The sequence below is a fragment of the Eschrichtius robustus genome, chromosome 4 (assembly GCF_028021215.1).
Source record: "Eschrichtius robustus isolate mEscRob2 chromosome 4, mEscRob2.pri, whole genome shotgun sequence".
Classification (NCBI taxonomy): Eukaryota; Metazoa; Chordata; class Mammalia; order Artiodactyla; family Eschrichtiidae; genus Eschrichtius; species Eschrichtius robustus.
This window is the reverse complement of record NC_090827.1, coordinates 111406447-111421576: the sequence shown is the minus strand read 5'-3', so window position 1 is coordinate 111421576 and position 15130 is coordinate 111406447. Positions and strand designations below refer to the sequence as shown.

Sequence of the window (15130 nt, the reverse complement as noted above, 5' to 3'; positions counted from 1 at the left end):
TTTTTTGATACTGAACTGCGTGAGCTCTTTTTGGAGATTAATCCCTTGTTGGTCAGTTCGTTTGCAAATATTTCCTCCCATTCTGTGGGTTGTCTTTTTGTTTTGTTTATGATTCCTTTGCTGTGCAAACGCTTTTAAGTTTAATTAGGTCCCGTTTATTTTTGTTTTTATTTTCATTACTCTAGGAGGTCTCCAAAAAAGACACACAGTTGGCCTAAAAGCACATGAAAAGATGCTCAACATCACTAATTATTAGAGCAATGCATCATCAAAAAATCTAAACAACAAATGCTGGAGATGGTGTGGAGAAAAGGGAACCCTCCTATACTGTTGGTGGGAATGTAAATTGGTACAGCCACTACGAAGAAGAGTATGGAAGTTCCTTAAAAACTAAAAATAGAACTACCATATGATCTAGCAATCCCACTCCTGGGCATATATCTGATGAAAACCATAATTTGAAAGGATACATGCACCCCAATTTTCATTGCAGCACTATTTACAATAGCCGAGACATGGAAGCAACCTACATGTCCATCGACAGAGGAATGGATAAATATGTGGTACATATATACTATGGAATATTACTCAGCCATAAAAAAAGAGCAAAATAATGCCATTTGCAGCAACACAGATGGACCTAGAGATTGTCATACTGAGTGAAGTCAGACAGAGAAAGACAGATATCATATGATATCACTTATATGTGGAATCCAAAAAAAATGGGACAAATGAACTTATTTACAAAACAGAAATAGAGTCACAGATGTAAAAAACAAACCTATGGTTACCAGGGGGGAAAGGAGGGTAGGGATAAATTGGGAGATTGGGATTGACATATACACACTACTATATATAAAATAGATAACTAATAAGGACCTACTGTGTAGCACAGGGAACTCTACTCAATCCCTGTAATGACCTATATGGGAAAAGAATCTTAAAAAAAGTGGATATATATAAAACTGATTCACTTTGCTATACACCTGAAACTAACACAACAATGTACATCAACTATATTCCAATAAAAAATAAATTAAAAAAAAATTTTTAAAGCCAACATTAAATTCCAAATGCAGAGATACCCTTGAACTGGCTCAAGACTTACTTATAACATGATGTATCCAAACCCTACCAGTTTTTCAAAAACTCAGTTTGAGGTCTACATTCCTCTTAATCCTTTCCCTCTCATTGATACAGTAGTGCTAAACTATACGTTGTTTTTCTTTTGTACTTTTTGTCCATTATGTTAATCTTACTTCCACAAAAAGACAAGTTTCCTGAAGGCTGGATTCATGATATATGTGCCTAGGAAGCAGCCACATGCTCACAGAAAGAACTTATTACTTTATGGATTGACTGTCTTAAATATAATAGTTATATTAAGTTTGCTATTATCTTTCTATGCTGCTTAATTTTAAGGTATTTCAAATGAGAAAGAACTGAGAACATGCCTTTAACACATGTATAGAATCACACATAGATTTGAAAACATCCTACAAGAATTACCTAATTTAGCCTAATTAATCATCTAATTAATTCTTTAATTATTAGAAAAATACAGACCATAATATTTATTCTTATTTTTTCCACTGTTAGCAATATATATCTTTTACAGTATACAGTGGTTAATCTTTACCATTCCCTGAATGATAATGAGAATATATTTTCACAGTAGCAATTGGTGACATTTCAATAAATCAATGTGCTGCAGTGATACCTAAATAAAAGCTTATTTCACTATAATGATGCTTCCAGGCTTCCCTCAAGTCAGGTGGTTACTTGCAGTTAATGACCTGTGACATGCCACACAAGTAGTCCTAAAAAGACTTATTATCCACCGCATGTGCAACAATATTTGCTTTATGGATGGCTAAATGAATGAAGACATTCAATGTAACTGTAAAAGTAAAATCAAAAGAAAACTTACAAGTAACATGTTTTCTTTAAGTAAAAGGGCTGTGACCATTTTCCATTAATACTTAACCTTTTGCTGGAGCAGTGCAACCACATATAATGCTCAAATCCATAAAGCCCAAGAGCTGTTCTGGGTTAATGCTAATTAACTGCCTCCGATCAAAAGAGCAGTAACTTTCCAAAAATGTGATATCATCAGCTTTTATTATTGACGTCAAAGTCACATCACAAAGCTTAATGAACAATAAAAAAAAAGACAAATATGCTTTATACATAAGTTGAGAGTATGTATCTTTCAGTATCTTTCAGTCGAATTTACATATAAATATACAACAAAAACACACCAAGAAAAGAATTATTACTATCATGCTTCAGAGAAAATTTGCTAATCTCAAACAATACACTATTTTTTATAGCTGCCAGACTTTGTAAGCATTCAAATCTTTACCATTTATAATTTTATTTCACTTACTAGACTCGGCTTTTTGTCCACCATATGTCCACTGTGGATTAACTATTCCCTTAGGTACAATTAAGGCCTTTCCATTTGTTGTAAGAAGAGCTAAGTATGAAGGACACAGCCAGAAATAACATTTATACCTCAACCAAAAACAGAAGTACATTCAAACTCCAACGATGGTTTATGCAGCATCTTTTTTTTTATTAGACACATGTCTACAAAGCAAAATAAACTTGAGATAAAAATTCATGGCAACTGTACACCAGCTTTCACCATTCAGATTGAATATCAAAATTATATCACCACCATTAACTGAATTTAAATATTTTTTCAGAAAAATATACTTCTAAACTACAAGTTAAGTGAAGGGTGGCTTCCAAACAATAATTATAACCAAAATTTAAATCATTTTTTATGTATTTCAAAGACATTTCACAAAATTTTTAATGTTTTTGATTTTTAAATCCTTAAATTCAAAAAATACGAGACTTAGCAATACCTCCTCCCATTACCCATAACTAGAAGAGAGGATTTGGAGAAAGAGTGGGAAATACAGTAATAACAACTAACATATATAGCACCTATATATACCAGGCATGGTTTTAGGAGCTTTATATATATTTAATTTTTATTACGACCTCCTTATAAGGTAGGTGCTATTGTTATTTCCATTTTACAGATGACAAAACTAAGGTACAAAGACGGTGAGTACCTTACCATGGTCACACATTTAAATAAGTGAGCCCATATCTGAACCTAAGTGGTCTTACTTAGAAGTCTGTGTCCTTGACCACTACTCTATACTGTCTCTACATTAAGGATATTAAGGTGCTAGAACACACTATAAAATAAATACCTATAAGGGAAAATACCACTTCTCATCTTTTTAAAATTAAAATTTTGAATGAAAATTAAGCGATGAGAGCTAAGAGTTTAGTTTTCAAATGAACTATGTGTGTAATGTAAGAGGCATTTTGCATGATCTTATGTAGTAGTAACTCATAAGCACCAAGTGAGGCTGTTATTATATGCCTCTTCCAGATGAAAAACCTAGCCTCAGAGTTTTACAAAAGCTAGGAAAAAAAACAGTATTATTTTCTCTTTATCATCTCAAAATTTCCATAGTTCCATCTTTTACTAAGGTAGAGAATTAATAATTTTCTAGTCATTCATAACAAGTATTTATTGAGCATTTTCTGTGTGCCAGGGACTGAGCTTGATACTAGAGACACAGCAGTGAACAAGGTAGACAGTCTCTGCCTTCATGGAGCTTTAGTTACAGAATACCTACATAATTCCAAACGGTAAAAAAATAAAATAAAAAACTCTGCTCTAAAAAAGGTGACTTTTTCAGAACATTATAGAGACCAAACTAGTCATTACCAGTAGAGAGAAGGAAGGGAAGAGGGGCAAGACAGGGTAGGGGCTTAAGAGGTACAAACTACTATGTATAAAAGAAATAAGCTACACGGATATATTGTACAGCACAGGGAATATAGCCAATACTTTATAACTTTAAATGGAGTATAATCTATAAAAATATTGAATCATGATGTTGTTTACCCTAAACTAACATAATATTGTAAATCAACTATACTTCAAAGAAAAAAAAGAAATGCTATTTTTAGAGCCCCAAAAAGCACTTGAAAGTTGGTCACATTTCCAGGGTGTGCCTGGCAAATACTAAGAATTCAATAAATCTTGGTTATATTTATTGTTATTAGGTATATGCACCTATTCATGTATATAGAAAATGGATACTTAATAATCTAATAACTGAATGATAAAATGAGCCTAAGAAATCATCTCTGCAAAGATAAGAAGACAGGATTTCAATCACATGAAAAGTTAAACTCTTAAAATTGTATGGCAACAAATATGTTCAATTAATCAGACTTACAACTAAACAGAGTTTGGGTCATCATATTTTAGGAATAGAAGGTGCTCATGATTGCCTAGTACGATCCCCTCATTTTATACATGAGGATCATCTTAAGTGATTAAATAAATTGCCAAGGTAATGTAGCTAGATAAAATGACAGTAGCAGGACAAAGTTTTTTGATCCCTACTCTAGTGTTCTTTTAATCTATATTGGATTTATTAAACAATCACAGCAAATATAAAGTAAAATAAATCATTAAAGGGGCTTAAATTACATTAATAAAAATCTCAAATCTTTTCACAAAAAGTTTTTATAGCTGTATTCTTTAATTTTATTTAGTATTAATGTAATATTTAATAATTTCTTCTAAAATTTAAAATCAGAGAGTCATCATAAAAGAAACAACAGGTGGATTATGCTTTCTTTAGCATTTAATAAACTTTCTCTATCATGACAATGAAAGACAGACAGAAATCATATGAACAGATTGCTATGACCGAAATGCTTACACAATTCCCCCAAAACAAACAAAACAAAACCACAAAATCCTTAAACTTCTCAAGCTAAATAAACTATAATCTGTCAAAATGGTTTAAAGTAAGCCAACTAAAAAAAAGTTAACTATGAAGTGACATAATAACATCACTGCAACAACTGTCAGGTGAAAAATGGTTTCTGATTAGTATTATGAAAAAGCACTTATTTGACATTTTGTTACCCAATGTATCAGTCACAACACCAGTGTGAATGCAAGCTTATGCGTTTAATTTGATAAAACTACTCAACCCATTAAACTTGAAATACTATCAAAGTGTTCTTAAAGTACAGTAGGAGTGTGAAATACCATATAAGAGAACAGCTGTAAGTGTATGTATTAAAATACTCTCTCACTCAGTATACAGAACACTGATGTTATCAGTATCAGAATAAGATGCTACCAGCATCCTCCAGTATGTAAATAATCATAGCTCTATTTGACAAATTTACATGTAAAGAGAGGAAAAAGAAAAAAGAAAAAAAAAATGAAGCAACAGAAACATTAGGTCCATCTGAAAAAGACACTTGGATCTGATACTTTTGGGATTACTATCACCAGAACAAAAAGAACCATATTAAAGTAAACGGGTAAGGGGCAGAATGTTATAATTTAGACTGTATAAACAGAATGAACTTTTCAAATCCTCAAAAGAGTTTTTGTTTATGCCTTATAAATTGTAAACTCTTTTAAACAAACTGGTAATAATGACTCACTTGTTCACTTTGCTAAAATATTGTAGATGATAAATTTTATAGAAGTTGATATGAATCCTTCAAAACAGGAATCAAAGTAAATGTTACTTACTTCATAGTTTCACATTTCCACTCTCCAGATACAATAAGAATGTTTGAAAACTCAAGTCGCAGCATAGGCAAGTACTTTCATGTAAATTCCCATGAAGTTCTTAAAGCTGGACATAAAGCCATCTCTTATACTCATCTATTACTAAGAATAAAGAATAGTCTTTAAAAGCCTTGTGATAACTTTACTGAGAGCATCAGTAAAATTTTCAACTTAAAATTTACTTGTTTTACTAATACATTTCCATGGAGTTCAGGGAACACAACTTACAGGGTACATTAAAATGTAACCTTTGAACCTCACAGTGTAAAACATCACTTCCTGGGCAGAGATAGTACTCCAAGAACAATCAATCACTGTTAAGAAGAATATACACTCAACATTGTTAATTAGTGTTGATGCACTCTTCTCTATGCCCTCATCTGTCATGAAGATTGTTTAAAAATCTGAGTTATTAGTCTTTATTTGGGAAAGGATCTGTTTAATATCTTTAAGAGTAGAAATCATTCATCCATCCACTCTATACTGGAGCATGATAATTCCTACTCCCAATACAAGTTACTGATAACCACCACCCCTCCACTAACTAAGAAGCTATAAATCAGGAAGGGGGCAGCTCCTATGCAACCCTGTTAATTTCTGTTTACAATCTATCCAACTGAGAATGTTAGCTAGTCAGGGGAGAAACTAGGTGATGGATCAGATAGTAGGAAAACATAACAGCTTAAAGATAGAAAATAACAAAATGACAAATTAAAATGCCATGTGGTTATAAAACATGGATTGAATATAAAATTAATCTTTAAAAAATTAATATTCCTGAGTGTTCATTTCATTTTAATTTGAACTTTCCCTGAAACACTAAAAGAAAAACTAAAAGTGTATTTGAGTGAAGACTCTGATTTTTAAATTAAACACAAAAATTTAAAATTTGTAAATAAAAAGTTAAAAGTGTAAGTTTCTACCAGTATGTAAAAGTCACAAGAAAATGAAGCAAAATTCTTAATTTTTTTTAGATTTATTTAACCTAAAATCATGATATAAAATCTATGACATTTTATCTCTAACATGATCCAGCATAATATAACTTCAATGTGTTTCTTAAGAAACTCTGACATTATTCACCAGAGTGGAATTCACTAGGCCAGTTGGGCCTGAAGGCCATCTAATAAGTTCCCTGTTACCTACTATGTATTTTTCCTTATTAAGAAAACAATTTTCCCTGAATAACGTATCCCAGGCCATATACACTCTTAATTTCAACAGAGTCTTCCTGAAAAGGCTTTTATTCATTCATTTGGTATTCATTCATTCAGACATTGTTCTAAGTGATGAGGTGCCTAGCTTTCACAGAGCTTAGACAGACAAGAAACAAACAAGAAATGATATCAGATGACAATGAGACTATGCAAATAACTGAAACAGAACGTCCTGACAAAAAGGGACTTGATGACTCGCTTAGATTTGAGTGGTCAAAGAAGGCAGCTCTGAGGAGATGACATTTAAGATGAGATCCAAATGACAAAATGGAGCCAGCCAAGACAAATGTGCCTTACACATATAGTGGACAAGGGAGCATTTAGTAGAAAATTAGGTCTGAGATGTAGGTAGGAGCCAGATAACCCTGTGCTTGATGAAATTGGATAAGGAGTTTGGATTTCATTCTATTGTGATGAGAAAGCACTAGAGGGTTTTAAGGAGAGAAGTCATACAGTATGATTTGCCATTTGGGAACTGGATTTAGGAGATCAAAGCTAAGAGCAGGAGGAAGAGTTAGGAAGCTAGTGCCATAGTTCACATGAGAGTTGATGATTGTGTGTTGGGGCATGGTCAGATCCACCTGTAATAAGCCTGTAATAAGTGGTCATATATCGAAAATCCCTAGGTTCTGCAGTGCAGGCTCTGATCAAGTGAGAGTGCCCCGATGCTTGGAGAGCAAGACCTTCAAGGCCAGGAAATCAGGTATTAAGCCTGGTGCAGAAGTTGCCTTAGATGGTAATATACTTGTTTCCAGGTGCTTATGTGGCTATATTCATAGCCGATCAGACAACGCACTGTACTTGGAGCCACAGACATCATCAAACTCCAATGGAACTTCCACAAAACACACAGAATAAGTAGATGACTTACCCCTTTCCCATTTTTTTTTTAAATAAATTTATTTATTTATTTATTTTTAATTTTTTGGCTGCATTGGGTCTTTGTTGCTGCGCACAGGCTTTCTCTAGTTGCGGTGAGCGGGGGCTACTCTTCGTTGTGGTGCGCAGGCTTCTCATTGCGGTGGCTTCTCTTTGTTGTGGAGCATGGGCTCTAGGTGCACGGGCTTCAGTAGCTGTGGCACGCGGGCTCAGTAGCTGTGGCTCACAGGCTCTAGAGCGCAGGCTCAGTAGTTGTGGCACATGGGCCTAGTTGCTCCGCAGCATGTGGGATCTTCCCGGACCAGGGCTCGAACCCGTGTCCCCTGCATTGGCAGGCGGATTCTTAACCACTGCACCACCAGGGAAGTCCTCCCTCTTTCCCATTTTGAAAGTTACTACCAGGAATATTTTTTTACCTCACTAGGGAAAAGTAGGGCCTTCCATGGAAATTTGAACATAATTTTATTTATTAATCCCAACAACCAGACAAAGCAAAAGAAGGTCAAATTCTTAGAAAACTTGAAGATGGTAGAGAAAAAGAATAAAATTAAGACCCAGATTAGCAGGTCCCAATCACTCCTTAAGCACTCTCTGTGGTTCAACCTTTGCACAAATTAACAATGGCTAGCTGAATACACATAGCTGGCACTCGAGAATGTTTGCTGAATTAATTGCCCTACCCAACACACAGCATGAGAACTATCATGGTAAAAAACAAGGAAGAAGATGGTGACAAAGGAATTCTCTAGGAACCATTTTCTTCAGGCTACTTTTGTAAAATATCTATGTCAGCTGTACTAATTTGTAACTTGTGATCTTTCTAACTGAAGCTATAGTCCATGCTTTTAAAAGGCTATTATGATTAATAATAATAACTAATAGTTATTGGGCACTTACAGTGTACAGGAAATGTGTTCTAAGTGTTTTTATGTAATAGCTCATTTAATCCTTAAACCGACTTTATCAGACAGAAACCATTATCCTTATTTCCAGATGAAGAAATTGAGACTTAAAGACATAAAGTAACTTGTCTGATGTTACACTGCTGATAAGTGAAGAAACTGGGCTTGTAAGCAAAGTCTGTCTAAACTTAAAACCCTCTGATCTTAACCACGACTCAATACTTCACTTAAAATCTTAAACAGTACAAAGAAATAACACTACTGTTTTATATCCTTTTAGAATTGAATATAAAATAAAATTAATTAATTTGTTTTAAGTACAGTTGACCCTTGAACAACGCTGGTTTGAACTGTGCAGGTCCACTTACATGCAGATTTTTTTTTCAATAGTAAATACTACAGTACTACATGATCCAAAGTTGGTTCAATCCATGGATGCAGAACCGTGAATAAGGAGGAACAGAGTTTACAGAGGGCTGACTATAAGTTAAACGTGGATTTTTGACTGCAGGGAGGAACTATGCCCCTAACCCCTGTGTTGTTCAAGGGTCAAATATATTATATACTTTTAAGTACTATATACTGAAATAATTAACTTACTAATTATCAATTCTACTTCATTAAAGCAAGTCCCTTCCTCTGCTGGCTATATCATTAACCTATACTAGTTAAACCATAATAAAATGCAATTTTTACAAAACTAAACCTGTAATTCATCTTTACCTAAAACTATTCTCAATCCTCAGCCCAAATTTCTGAGAGTTTACCATATTTTAATAAAAAGCACATGATTTTATAACTTACTAATTATAAGCTCTTACTATGGAACAAATTCACACACACACACTCTTTGTATGGAAATTTTCTCTGTATCCCATCTTTTTGCTAAACTTTGGCTAAAAGTTGGCTACTGCTGCCAATATTTTCATAGCCTACACATACTTCTTTTCAACATATGCTTTCTATTCAAGCAAATAATAGGACAGAATAACGAATTTTTAAAAGCACATTTAGGCAGATGATGACTGTGTAGATAATGATCATAATAATTCAAACGTCTTCCCATCATGCTTCTTTTGCTTTGCCTTTAACTAGTATCTAAAGTCTTTGCTTTTAATTGAGGAAATTCATTGTCAATAGATCTACTCTAAAAGAAATGTTAAAGGAAGTTCTTCAAACAGAATCTGCTATCAAACAGACTCTTGGATCTAAACAGATAAATAAAGAGTGCTGGCAATGTAATAAGTAAATGTAAAATAAAATGTACCTTTTTTCTTATTTTTAATTGCTCTTAAAAGCTAAATGACTGTTTAAAACAAAAATTATTTATAGAATATGTAAAAATATATCTGACAATAATAACACAAAGGATTGGGGTGGGAGGGAATTAAACACTAATGTTTAAGCTCCTTATACTACACATGAAGAGACATACTATCATTTGAAGGTAGACTAATTAAGGATGTATAGTGAACATCTTAAGGAAACAACTAAAAATATAACATATAAACATATAATATGTGTAAGTTAATAGGTGAAATAAAATGTAATAATAAATGATCGATTAACTCAAGAGAAAGCAGAAAAAGAGGAAAAAAAAGAAAACAACAGATTGAACAAATATAACACTCATCTGATGAATGAAAAAAGTCAGATGAAACAACTGTGAAAGCCTTGCCATCTGGAACATTCTCTGAATCTGGGAGCTGCTTCCTTGACTTGGAAAACGCTCCAATGTTTCATGAGGCCCTTGATATAGAAACTCTTAATAAAACCTCTTTAATTAGTTTGGTGTTGCTCAAAAAAAAAAGAAGTCTTTGCTTTTTAATATAATTATATCCCCAAAAAAGAAAATGAGTGCATACTACTATAATGTAACATCAACTTGTAAACACAAATTGTAAGATCATTCACTACATGATAATATTGATCATATGAAACTGGGCCGGTGACAGATAGCAGTAAATAATATCCAGGAAAATGTTTGTCTCTAATCACTTAATTTTACACATGTAACATTCTGTGTGACTGCATACTCTATTATATGATCGCATTCTGAAAGAGAGTATTATAAATACAAGAAAGTGGTTAGAGCTAAACCAAAAGTGAAAAAATTCTTTTGACTTTCATGCAATTAAATCTCAAACATAACACTGTAACAGTTTTTTGCATAAATTCATATAATTATATAAATGTTTGTTTTTGAAACCCAGGAATGGCATCACCAGCACAGTCCAATAGCCCATCTAGTCTGACATCCTGTCTTAGACAGTGACCAATGGCGGAGGCCTCACAGGATAGCATAAACACATAACATAATGTATATAATTGTGCACCACTACACCATTACTCCAGATGTAGTTAGATTATATCCTGAAAGAAATGAAAACAAATCCCAACCCCCATCACTCCCTTACTCTATAATTTCCCAAAAGGTGACGGGAAACCTCCAATAAAGCACAAATTTAACTATAACATAAACCAATGCTTTGGTGACATGACGAATGACTAACAAATGATCTCCTAAAATGAAAAGCTGCACTCAGAAACAGAACCTAAGCTCATCAAAACTTATGATTTATAAAGGGGGATTTCAATGAATTGAAAAGCATCTGATTCACTCAATTAGATCTAAAAAATAGATGAGCAAAATTTAACTAAAGCTTTAAAAAAAAAATGTTTCTTTTACCCAAGCCATCCATTTTGTGATATGTGATACTGTTTTCTAGAAAGTATTATAAAATTTATATTTTTAACTCTTCAGAGAAATAATATTCACACCTGTTTTGTAATGGTTTTAAAGTAAGGCTTGGATTTATTAAATGTTCATCTAAGTGTGCAAAACCACATAATGAAGAAATTGTGGTTTGGTCCTTCAGGAAGTACTATTTCCTAAACAATTATAGACAAAAAAAAATGCACTGTATTTTTAAAGACTTTTGGAGAAGATAATTCTCTTGGTAGTATACTTGGGTATTGATTTAACAAAGCTTATAGTCAGGAAACAGTTCCTGACCTGAATCCTCCATGGTATAATTTAAATTCATTTTCTCTTTTTCTGACCTCAAATAAGTTGTAGAAGATTAGGTAATATCATATCTTATATATTTGAAAACTCTTATTAAGGTCCCCTTTACCAGGATAAATGCATTGCAGGACTATGAACCAAATAATAATCCTGTACTGAATTCAGTCTTATAATTTTTATATGCTGTATATCATAGCCCAAGAGACAGATCTCAAAAATTACTTATCCATCATTTTTACCAAGCACCACTCCTCTCCCAATATACTCTTTCTCAAAAAAAAATCTATATTTAAGAACAAACCTCAAAAATTTAGAAAAGGAAGTTTATGAGCGATGAGAGCAAGGAACAATGCACACAAAATTCCATGCAGACACTGCTTCCTTCCCTAGAACAGGGTATCATTTAATGAAATGTATCTCTCAAAATCTCTGGGGCAGAGCTGAAGCTGCAGTGTAATATCATAAAATCTGCAGCTGTGTTGCTGTTCTTAATAGTCCACGCTGCTTCCTTAGACAACAGGAAGCCAAAACACACACACATTTTAGAACAGAACTTACCTTAACAAGGAATTGGCCAAAGCGGCAGAGCAGTTACGATAGATCAAGCATCAAACTGTTATTGTAAAGACTGTACACATCTTTAGGAATTTTCTCCTCAGCTTGCTCACTCCAGGAAAACAGTATCTATTTATGTTTCCAAACATCAATTTTTTTTAGGAATAAAAACTACAGGATAGACAAATAAAGTTTACTATATATAAATAAACATTAATAACTTACTTTTATTGCCCACCAAGGCAACCAGTGGCTGAGTTTCAGACTCCTCACTCACTTTCTTCACCACAGAATACCAATCTTCTAAATTCTCAAAGCTTTGATAATTTGTAATATCATATACCAAGAGGATTCCCTGTCACAAAAGAGTTACAGAATATTTATAATATGCTACTTTAAAAAATATTAATACTGAACACTGTTAAGTAATAGATATGTTGAATAGAGTATAAAAAGTACAAACGTGGACTGTTTGTATCTGACTTCAATTTAGGTATTAGCAGACAGATAATACTGAATGTCTTCATTCAAGATAAATCCAGCAATTAAGATACAATGCAAGCTAAAGAATAATTTTATCAAACTGTAAGTGGTTTTCCAATGAGATATCTGGGATATGCTTGGTAAGTTTCAATAAAATATAAGAAAATCATATCATAGAGGTGAAAAAAGCTTCAAGGTCTACAATTCTGCCTGTCACTTTCATGAGGTCAAACATTTAAACCTTTCAATAAATAACCATCTGCTGCTGCTCTTTTTAAATATTTTCAAAAATTGAGATTCCATGACATCCCCTGACAGTCAATTTCAGCGTTTAACACAATTTTCTTTAAATGAAATAAGTCGATTTCCTCTTTCGGTCCTGTGTGCATTTGGAGAACAACATGAGAGTGTCCTCCTTATAATAACCCTTCATGTACTTGAAGATAGTTAAGTAACTCCTTCACCATCTCCTTTCCAGAATAAACAAACTCAATTCCTTAAACTTGCCTCAAAGGACCTATTTTCTATCCCTTTAATCATAGTTGTTGGTTCTTCCCAGGACATGCTACATATAGTTTTTTGACATCCTCTTTAAAATGAGCAATGTAAAACTGGACATGATACTGTAATAAGAGCCTGGACAAAGCCAAATACAACAGAGCGATTGCTTCCTGCCTCTTATATATCATATTCCTTTTAATATATCCCATTATTTTGTGTGGGAAGGAGAAGAAGTATGTACACTCACAAAAATAACACTGCCACATTCTTGATTCTCATCCAATTTGTGGTCAAATACTTAATACAAAGCTCTCTGCATATTTAAGTCTGGACCCTAATGGCATTTATGTCTCCTTCTTCTTAAGTTATAATCATAACTGTTGACTACTTTTTTACACCTACTATGTACCAGACAGATATCTGGATCTTTTCATTAATCCTCACAAAAATCATGCAAGACTGGTATTATTATCCTCATTTTACTAATAAACACAAAGTCACATGGAGCCAGGATTTGAATCGAGGACTGAATGAATATAAAGTCCACCCATTCAGTCTACAAAAATTTGTCTGCCAACTATATATGCTAAGCATTGTGCTGGGTACCAGGGATATAAATTCCAACCTCAAGGAACTCACAGTCTTGCAGCAAAGCCAGGCACATAAGCAGACAAGTATATAACACACAAGTCATGGCCAATGATATGCTGGTAAATATTAATTAACCAGCTTGAGGCATGGCAGCCGTGGGGAAGGGATGAGAGAGTGTTATTTATAGCATCTGCCAATTTCTGTAGTGTAAATACTCCCCTATGGTCATTTTAAAGCTATCAATGTCCCTTCACTGAACAGAGTTGGGTAGGACACCATTACACAGCACTTCCATCATACAGATACACTAGATATAAATAACCCCAAGAGCGTAGACAACAGAAATATATAGTAAAATAATCAGTAAGTGATGCATTTTGATCATATAAATCTTTGTTTTTAATATAATTTATGAGTTTTTATATATTTTTAATCATGAATATACTCAATAACCGGCTCACAAAAATTCCTGAAAATTTAACAATTAACTCTCCCAATGTGGCTCTAGCTTACTACTATTATGAACTTCCAGTACGATGCTCTTTTTTTCCAGTTTTATTAAGAAATAGTTGACATGCATCACTGTACAAGTTTAAGGCATACAGCATGATGGCTTAACTTACATATATTGCATGCTCTTTTATTAAACTACACTGGCCCCCAAGTCGCTTAGCTTCTCTGGGTCTCAAGTTATTTGCCTCTAAAGTTAGATCATTGAATTAGACACTCTATATCCCTTTCAACTTAATTATTCCATAATTTTTATGCAAAATTGTTTGTCTGATTTATTTTAGTAACTTATAAATCTATTTCTGCCCTCCCAAATGCTCTGAAATAATGCCCAGCACAGAATTATTTGAAATAATGAACATCCTACTTTTCTTATTAAGAATAATGCCCCAGAATTAGCCTCTGAACAAAGCTAATATTCAATCTATTGACTCCACCTCCAGTTGACATGAGTGATACAATATATTATGTTGAAAGAGCTCTGCCCTAGAAGTCAGATTGCCTTTGGATTGTAGTCCTGGCCCTACCATCTATTGATCTTGGGCAATGCTTCTGTCATCCACCTTCATAATACCTGTCATGCCTAACTGATTATGTAAAGTAATAAAAATAGACAATTTAAAAACAACAAACTACACACTTACTGGGAATTTTTTTATTATTATTCTGAATGAATATGAATCACATTTTCAGGGCAAATGTGAGATTGTTTTCACTCTCATAAACTGAGCCTTGACCTATGGTGCCTCTTAAACCTTAAAATTTTTAGAACCCTTCTAACTAATATATTAAAATATTCATCGCAACATGGCTCAATATCTGA

At 33.4% G+C, this 15130-nt stretch overlaps 1 protein-coding gene across 1 annotated transcript in view; it reads right to left on the bottom strand.

The window, feature by feature from the left end:
* The window catches only part of RAB28 (RAB28, member RAS oncogene family), a 91299-nt gene that overhangs the window by 57110 nt on the left and 19059 nt on the right, over nucleotides 1–15130 (bottom strand). Inside the window, exon 4 of the mRNA XM_068543224.1 lies at nucleotides 12448–12577. Coding sequence (XP_068399325.1) covers nucleotides 12448–12577 — 130 coding nt within the window. The remainder of the gene's footprint in view (nucleotides 1–12447; nucleotides 12578–15130) is intronic.